This window comes from Arvicola amphibius, chromosome 9, assembly GCF_903992535.2.
Source record: "Arvicola amphibius chromosome 9, mArvAmp1.2, whole genome shotgun sequence".
In the NCBI taxonomy this organism is placed as follows: Eukaryota; Metazoa; Chordata; class Mammalia; order Rodentia; family Cricetidae; genus Arvicola; species Arvicola amphibius.
In genome coordinates this window covers 111,055,083-111,064,848 of record NC_052055.2, presented here as the reverse complement: position 1 = coordinate 111,064,848, position 9,766 = coordinate 111,055,083, and the positions used below count along the sequence as shown (strand labels likewise).

At 45.6% G+C, this 9,766-nt stretch overlaps 1 protein-coding gene across 1 annotated transcript; it reads right to left on the bottom strand.

The window, feature by feature from the left end:
* Positions 1-9,084: 9,084 nt before the first annotated feature.
* Mrln (myoregulin) lies at positions 9,085-9,225 on the bottom strand. Its single transcript, XM_038341290.1, has one exon. It carries the CDS (start codon positions 9,223-9,225, stop codon positions 9,085-9,087), a length of 141 nt encoding a protein of 46 aa, XP_038197218.1.
* Positions 9,226-9,766: the final 541 nt, after the last annotated feature.

The window sequence follows — 9,766 nt, the reverse complement described above, 5'->3', positions numbered from 1 at the left end:
AGATAGGTCAGGGAGGCATGGTGGCCAGAATAGGGAGTTGAGAGCTCACATCCTTAGCTGGAACCACGAAGCAGAGAGCAAACTAGAAGTGTCCCCAGTCTTTATTTTTTATTTTTTTATTATTTATTTATTTATTTATTTATTTATTTATTTTTGGTTTTTTTGAGACAGGGTTTCTCTGTGGCATTGGAGCCTGTCCTGGAACTAGCTCTTGTAGACCAGGCTGGTCTCGAACTCACAGAGATCCGCCTGCCTCTGCCTCCTGAGTGCTGGGATTAAAGGCGTGCGCCACCACCGCCCGGCTGTCCCGGTCTTTAAACTCTTGAAGCCCCCTCCAGTGATATCCTTCCAACCAGCAAAGATAACCTCCTGAACCTTCCTCACGTCATACCGCCGGCTGGGGACCAGTTCTCCAAACACTCAAGCCTGTGGGGAATATTTCTTACCATTACAGAAGTGTCACTGCCTTGGCGGTGAAGGAAGCTGTGTGAGGAGATTTCCAAGAGACTCCCAAGTAAACAGGACACGAGTTTTGTAACCTCTGTTTCTCCAGAACACGGATTTCTTCTTGGAATGTGCTTTGAGGCCCCTCCCAGGTGTAGTCAGTAGGAGCGGGTGTGTTCCGGAAGACATGCTACTGCTCACTTTTTGTTACACGAAAGTGCTTCCAAGCACGGCTGGCCCTTGTGACTGTATGCAGCCTTCACTTATACGACCCTGCCTAATCCTCAGGATATAAACTGTCTGAGTTTATAAGTCTTGGCTGTTGTGTAAAACTTCAGCCCACCTCATTTTCAGACTTCCACTCTTCGAGTTTTGGGCTGCCCACTAGAGCAGTGACAGAGGGATTTCCTGCATTATATTATCTGAAACAGGAAGACCCTCCACCCCACCCCCATTTAGGCAGTGACACCTGGTGCCAGCCCAGATAAAGGACATGAACATGGCAGGAGGAAACTTTGATGTTCACCTGCTTGCCCTCACTCTTGGTGGCAAGTTCATCCATCTTGTTGCTCAGGTATTCCTTTGCTGGTCTTAGAACCAACTTCTTTGGGCTTCCAACATAGGCTAAAGAGTAACAGCTTCTCCATGAGCTCGCTGGGTCTCCAGCACCAGATGGGTACTGCTGAGACACTCAGCCTTGTGGACTGAGCCACTATCAGATTCTTGAACTCTCCAGGGTGAGACGGCCACATTGAACTAGCCAGGCCATATCCTATAAGCCAATCTAATAAAGTCCCTGTGTGTGTGTGTGTGTGTGTGTGTGTGTGTGTATTCATTAGTTCTATTCCTTTAGAGAACCCTGACTAATAACAAAGGCACACCAGAGCTTGAAGGAAAGACCAGACCATACACTTTGGCCACAGGACATGCAAACATCACGTTGGTTTTGCTCTCGAGATGCTTCCTCCATGCTGGCTAGTTTCTATGGTACTGGAATGTGCTGTTCAGGCTGCCGGTGGTGGAGAGATCATAAACAGGTGTGAACCCTGTGAGCGACGGTAATGACCAGTTTGGCAAGGTATGGCCCTGGTTGCAATAGCGATGTGAACGTGGTGTGGCAAGATAGCCCATGGCTGTAGTATTGGCATGAATGTCATGCAGATAAGCAACCACTTTCTGACTGGAGCTAAGGATTGCTCCATGGGAGGAAACACTGATGCTGTAAATCTGACCAAGAATCCATGACTGAGAGCTCACAGTTCCCAGGGAGTGAATTCACCAATGTTTATTGTTGTTGTTAAATGGACATAGTACCTAGGTTCCTATCTCTATAGCCATAACTTAGCGCAGCTCTCAGACCATATCAGAGAAGTTTCTTTGCACTGGATGGTCATTAACCCAGAAACCCATAACTGGTCAAAGTTAAGAGAGTGTCCGTGGAGTGCCGTGTCTCAAATGGGACATCTATGTCACACCCGAGCCCCAAGGACCACCATAGAAGGGAAACAGAAGACTGTAAGAGTAAGAGGTGTCACACACAAGCCCCAAGGACCACCATAGAAGGGAAACAGAAGACCATAAGAGTCAGAGGTCTGGGAAGACCCCAGCGAAACATCTTCTGGGCACGAGAGGACTGCTGTGTTCATGAAGTCACAGCAGCTATGGCTGCCTGGACAAGATCCAGCCAGTCAGCATTCTAGCCTGACCAGGAAAGGGTTCACAAGCTATAGACAGCTTATGGCTTCTGGGGGAGGGAAAGTATTGTGTAATAGACTCTTCACACACACACACACACACACACACACACACACACATCTTCTCATCCCAGAAAGAGAGACTATGTTGTGTTATGGAATATAGTTTTAAGATGTGTTACATTTGTTTATGCTGTGGAATATTTCTTTAATGATGCAAAGATGTGTTGCATTCTTTTATGTTGCATTTGTTTAACTCTGTGAAGCTGTGTTACTTTGTCTATCTAAAACACTTGATTGGTTGATAGCTAGGCAGGAGAAAGGATTGGCAGGGCTGGCAGGCAGAGAGAATAAATAGAAGAAGAAAGAGAGAGAGAGAAGGATGAAGGAGCAAGAAAAGAAGGGGTAGGCCACCCAGTCACCCAGCCAGACACAGAATAAGAAGGAAAGAAAAGATGTACAAAAATAGAGAAAAGTAAAATCCCAGAGGCAAAAACGTAGCCCGAATTAAGTTAAGAAAAGCTGGCTAGAAATAAGCCAAGCTTAGGCTGGGTATTTATAAGTAATAACAAGACTCTGTGTGATTTATTTGGGAACTGGGTGGTGGGTCCCCCAAAGAGGAAAGAAGAAAAAGCAACAACAATGATGGGTTAAAGTAAAAAAAAAAAGTCCAACTTGGTGGATTAATATACTTTTATTGGGGTTTGTAGCAGGAGTATGGTTGAAGGGCTACTTACAGGAACAGAGATGGCACAAAACCAGTTACATCACCAAAAAGAGCACCCTAATATTAGTAGCGACTCCCAAAAGCTGCATCCCTGTCACTCTCTGAGCAGCTTGCACTCAGCTCCAGGGTCTGAGAAATCTCCTCTCTTCCTAATGAAATCCTTTTATAGACTGGGAGAGTGTTCGTGGATCTGCTTTCCCAGTCATATGACCATTTGCTTTCTACTACAGGCTCATGAGTTTCCCCGGTGCCTGGAGGGAATGTTTAAACTTGGAGGAAGCTGCAATTCAACGGAGAGTCAATTTTCTTTAAGTGTGAGACCCCCGGTAGGTCAACCACACTCCAGGGGATGACCCCATACTCATGAACATATTAATAGCAGAAATTGAAACCAGTGCGCTATTAAAAACACAAGAAAATGGGAAGGGGTGGGGCATGGTACTGGGAAAGAGCTGGGGCACTTCCTGGGTAAGCATCGCGACAGGCTTTTGGATCCCTAGACACCCCCACATAAGTCCTACACAGGCGTGTGGCCGCCCACCTGTAATTATACCCTTAGAAAAGTTAGGGAGAAGTGGGGTGGATATGACAAAAATGCATTAGATGCACGTATGAAATTTTCAAATAAAAATGTCCTAAAACTATTTTACAGATGCTTGTGTTTACATATCCAGTGCAAAACTGAGGCTTCTACTCACAAGGCCCCACTGCCGACGGACAAACACAAAGCAACGGACCTCAATGACTGGAGACTGTGAATGCTGCTTCGTCACAGACTGAAGCTTCTGCTTCCTGAGAGGCTGAAGCAGGCAGTCAGCACATTGTGGGCTTTCACATGACTACATTTTCCTTGTAGGATCCTTCCGTTTAGGTCTGAGACATTTCATTAGCATCCCAACCCCTTGCCTTCCAGATGAGGAATCAGTGAGGTCATGAACTTCTCCAGCTTGATGTGGGGCAGAGTAATGGCTGCTAGGAATGCAGCTGAGGGGAAGTGGTCTGGAGCTGGGGTCCTGGTGAAGGGTCAGAGCAGGGTTCGGGGGCAGGTGTCTGCAGCTGGGTCTTGAATTCCTCATCTTCTGGCTGCACCATCCCAGGTAGGATGCCCGGTGAGAACTTCAGCTTTTGACTTAATTCCTTTGAACTTGTCTTTTCTCACTTATGAAATGGAAATCCTGTATAAATGGAAATATGAACAAATCAGCTGATTTGCACATATTAAACTTCATTAACTCTGTAAAAGCACACAGCACAGGGCACTAAAGTTCTAGACATGGGTGCTAATGAGTAAAAAGGTTTCTGCAAACTTGGCATGATGGTGCTTAGGAGGCAGTGGCAGGTGGATTTCTGTGAGTTCAAAACCAGCCTGGTCTATACATCAAGTTCTAGGACAGCCAGAGCTCCATAGTGAGACTGTGTCTCAAGAAAAAAAAAAGCAAGTAAGTTTCTGCAGACACAGACAGTTCAAGACAATAGACAATTTCTCCCAGGGACACAGAACCGAGGCCACATGAATCAGTACCAGGAGATTATGCAATGAACAGCACGATGTTAACTATGCTTAGTCACGGTAGTTAATACTCACTGGTGACAAGTCAAGGAACACTGTCTACTTCAATCCAGGCTTGATTACAGTCACACGGGTAAACACTAAGTTCTATGAAATGCCATAGCAATCCACCCCAGAAAAAACAAGCAAACAAACCTGTTACCCGATCCAGACTGCACACATACATTCCTATGCTGTAGATACTGGTGTAATTCATGAAGACAGCTCTTTCCCAGGACCACTGATGGGAGCTGAAGGTATCTGAGCTCACACAGCTATGCTTCTCTTCCTTTTCTATGTTTCCATTTGTGTGTGCACCTATGCATGTTTCCAAGTGTGCGTGCACACCTGTATATGTGTTATCATGCCTGCGGTGGCCTGAAATTTTTGTTGGTAATCATCCTCAACCCCACTTCACCCTAGTCATTGAGGCAGGGTCTCTTAGTCAAAACCAGAGCTCACTGATATGGCTAATCTGGCTAGCTAGCTCGTCCTGGGGATCGCCTGTCTCCACTTTTCTAAGGGTTTAATTGCAGGTGGGCAGGCACACGCCCCCATAGCATTAATGTAGGTTCCAGGGATCCAAACTCCTGTTCCCCGATGCTTACACAGGAAGGGCCCCAGCTCTTTACCAATGACTTAAACCAATTATTAACACATTCTCTTGCTTGGTTTCATGTAAGTTTTAGCCTTGTTCATTTAATATTTGTGGTATGTACATGATATGCAATTTTTAATATCCACGGTACATGCATGATATATAATATTTAATATCCATGGTATATACATGATATACAAAGCAGATGTTACTAGTGGCTCTCCTTCCTCCCTCTTTCCCTTCCCCCTCTTCCTTTCTCTACCCCTTTCCTTCCTTCCTTTTCCCCTCCCTTCTTTCCTTGTCCAACATGAGAAAACCATACTCAGAGTGGCTAAGCCTCCTGCCCAGAGGCAGTACCACTGTCCAGCCACTGGGGTGACTCTTAATCTACTTGCTACACACACACACACACACACACACACACGACTACAGAGGATCCTTTTACAGCGCAGGTGGTTCAGGATTCAGGGGGTTAGGTGTAACCAGCAAGCTTCTAGAAGCTGCTGCTGAGTCCTTCAATTACCCCCACAATGTTTTCATCGCACCCTGGCCCTGCATTTCCTATCCAACCACTGCTCTGTTGAGCCTTTATTCAGTTGCCCCACTAGACTACAAAGTCCACGAGAGCAAGCATGTGTATTCTCCGTTCGACCTGGCTGCCCAGCACCGCACCCAGCAGAAAGAACTGGAGTATATTTGAAGAGTGGAGGAAAGTGAGTGACCCACGCACAGTGACAAAGCTGTCACTTGGCAGGTTATGATTCTGCTTACCTGCTGATAAAGAGTGCCTCTCATATATCTTTTCTTCTCTGAAGGCACACGGTGACACCGACTTGTAATTGTGAGGTCCAGGAATGGTGGATAAAGGAACCCATGACTTGGGAGGTGGCTCTGAGCGTAGGGAGAAGGCAGAGTAGCCAAGGTGACTGAGACTTGCAGGAGGACACATCACTTTTCCCATCAGACCACAGTAATGAGAGTGGACCACAGCCAGGCCCTGTGCTAAGAAAGCACTCCCAGCCCGTCATCTCAGTTCATTTTCTCTGCTGACCGGGGACACAGGAGCATCCTTATCCCTTAGGAAAGGAAGCTAAGACATGGGGTAATCAAACCCGAAGAGGTCAAGTCAGGACTCCCACCTGCGCATGCAGCTCTAGACACCATGCTTCTGATGAAGAGCCTAGAGCAGAAAGATGATCCCAGGGACAGGAAACAAGGGCTTGTATACAAGGCAACTTTACTTAGCTGTCCGTGACCTGATACGGGCTCCAAGACTGCCCAGTGAGGTGGGTTGAGGAGAAACACATGACATCTACAAGAGAGGAACCTCATGCAGAAACCCTCATATGCAGGAGACCCTTTATGTGCAGAAGAAGCCCTTGTGTGCGGAAGACTCTTTATGTGCAGAAGCAGGCCTTGTATAGGGGACCCCTTATATGCAGAGGCAGGCCTGGTGCTCAGAAGAGGACTGTATCATGCTGTATACAGGAGGAAGTCGTATATGAAGCAGTCTGAGAATACGGTGTCAAGAAAGAGCAGGACCTTGTTAGCTCTCATTTCATGCTCAGTTTGACTCTATTTGTTCCCTGGTTAAAAATCCAACATCTCAAAAAGGTTAGGTAAGAGGCCACCGGGGAAGATGTCTCAAAGGTCCAATTCCTTTCACAGCTCATTAGGCCTCTTATGAAACCTCATATTAAAGACTGGACCAAATCTAAGACAGCCGTCCCGTGGAAGAGATCACAGTTTTGTTAAGCATGTGCGTCTAAGAACCAAACGAAACAAAATGAAAACCAGGGTCTAAAGGACAGACCTTTGTGTTTCAAAAGCCTTTAGAAAACAATACGAAGGTTATACTTTAACACCAGCTGTTAGAAAATGCAGGAATTTCGGAAGAGAGCGAGTGTACTGTCAGCTGGAATGTGGGAAAAGAGTAAATTTAAACTTCCTTGAACTTGATGAAAGATTTTCAAATGGGCATTGAGACAATAAAGGAAGACAACGATACACAAAATACAGCAACAGGCCAGAGTAGGGCATTATGGTTAAAAAAAAAAAAGGCAAGCCCGGATTTGGTTTTAACAAGCTTATCTTTTCAAGTCCTTTTATTTACCTTTGGAGGGAATGTGATATTTTGGTTCAAGGCCTTGCTTTGCCACATCCTCACTTTGGCCCTGAGCTGGCACACGGCCTCTGAGATTCAGTTTCTTCATTGGCTAAACATAGCCAGGCCACACCTGTTGTAAGCCTATGGTAAATACCACTCAGCGGCTGTTTAACACAGGCTTCAGTCTGTCTACCTAGCTTTTCTTCTTTTTCTCTGTGTGGGCTCTCTTTTCCTCAGACTCTCTAGCAAGCATTATTTTTTGTTTGTTTGTTTTGCCGAGACAAGGTTTCTCTGTGTAGCCTTGGTTGTTCTGGAACTTGCTCTGTAGACCAGGCTGGCCTTGAACTCACTGAGATCTGCCCTCCTCTGCCTCCCGAGTGCTGGAATTAAAGGCAGGTGCCACCGCCACCAGGTTTCTCTCAAGAATTTCTATTCCTGGGGCTGGAGAGATGGCTCAGCGGTTAAGAGCATTGCCTACTCTTCCAAAGGTCCTGAGTTCAATTCCCAGCAACCACATGGTGGCTCACAACCATCTGTAATGGGCTCTGGTGCCCTCTTCTGGCCTGCAGGCATACACACAGACAGAATATTGTATACATAATAAATTAATAAATATAAAAAAAAGAATTTCTATTCCTAGCTCTTATGTATGTGATGGTGGAAATATTTATTTAATTGTACCGTGTTAAGAAAAAAATTATTAGTTCATAAGTATGTGTAAGAGTGCTTATGGTTTTTAGTGGGTCTGGTCTGTTGTTACATTGCCTGCTTTATATAGGTAATGCTTCTGGGATTAAGTGTAAGCTTGCTGTGTTAGAAACAATGACAAGCTGTACCTTCTGTGTCGCTGTGAAAAAATACCATGACCAAGGCAACCTATAGAAGGGAGCGTTTACTTGGCTTATGGTTAGAAGGCTGATGCCATCATGAGTGAGGAGGCACGGCAGCAGGCAGGCACGGTAGCAGGAGGAAGAAGAACCAGAGAGATCACATCTTTAACTTCAAGGATGAAGCAGAGGGTGAATGAGAAGTTGCGGGGGGGGGGGGGACTATAAATATTCAAAACATACCCCTTGGGAACATCTGAAAGGAGTGCCACCACCTGCGGACTGAGTGTTCAAATATCCTATGGGGACAGTTCTCATTCAAACCATTGCATAGGGCCCAGAAGATGACTCACTGGGATGACTCCAAGTGCTTGATGTGCAAGTGTGGGAACCTAAGTTAAGACACCTGGACCCTCAGCGTGGGCATGTCTGTGAGCACAGCACACCGGAAGACAAGAAGAGCCCGGACAGCTCCCTGAGTAGTCTAGCCCAAACAACGAGCATCTAGGATCAACCAGAGACACTGTGTCAAGAGCACAAGACGGGGCACCCTAGAGGAGCACACCCAAAGCCAGCCTCTGGCTCGAGGCACAGGGATGGATGCACTCATGCCCCCACACATGCGCGACCCCCTAAACAGAATGGTGAGATCCTTAGAAAGTCAACTCCACTCATGACTTTACCTACTGGCTTTACTCAGAATCCTACATAACAATAATGTTCAAAGAACAAAAAAAAATCAATGCTTTATTCCTCTTTGGAGGGGAGAAGAAGCTGGAGACAAGATCTCTCTATGTAGCCCTGGTTGTGGAACTCACTCTGTAAATCAGGCTGGCCTCGAACTCACAGAGGTCCACCTGCCTCTGCCTCCCGAGTGCTGGGACTAAAGGTGTGCACCACCATGCCTGGACTTTTAACAGTGTGAAAGTTTCACACAAAGAACTCCTGCTTCAATTCATGTGAATCTTATTTGTAGACCATCAAGAACTAAGAAATGCATATGTTGTGATCATCCTAATGTCTCGTTTCTAGAATAAATCGGTATGTCACCGACTTAAGGCCACTCGTCATATTAAAATGTAGGTCTTTATTCACTGGGATTTAGTTGGAAACATACAGAGTAAACAACGTCAGGCTTTCAGGAAGTTATGACGACATATATAATGGACATTAAGTCAACAAACAAAACAAATAGAATTTTCAGAAGCCGTCCCAGAATTTCATCTTCCAGGCTTTGGGGTGAAGTTGTAGACATTAATATCCAGTTTTTACCACTCATATTCAGATATTCTTGCTCCTTAGAAAATAAAAAGAGGGCAATCAGCACCCTGCAATAAGCACATTATATTCCTTACTTCTTTGGTGAAGACAAGCCTTCATATGAACGAATGCTCTACCTATTTGTAGCCAACCAGTGAAGTAAATATTTTTTCCCCACTCATTTTGGTGACTTTATGCCATAGTCATTGGTTTGTTGTTAGTTATTTTGCTTTTTAGGATTTAGTTTTAAATTTATGCAAGTGTTGAGGTATATGCAGATGAGCACAGGGCCCTCAGAAACCAGAAGGGGATTTGGATCCCCTGTAGCTGGGGTTAGAGACAGTTGGGAACCATCTGTAACTCTGGGGACTGAACTGGGGTCCTCTGGAAAAGCAGTACGTGCTCTTAACCACCACGTCGTCTCTCTAGCCCCTGGTCACGGGTTGTTTTTTCTGCATGCCAAACTCGCCTTTCGCTCTACAAGGAATGGGTCAAGAAGCTTCCTGAATGATCATTCCCTTTTTATGCTGTCTGACTTGCCACCCAGGATTCCCATGAGA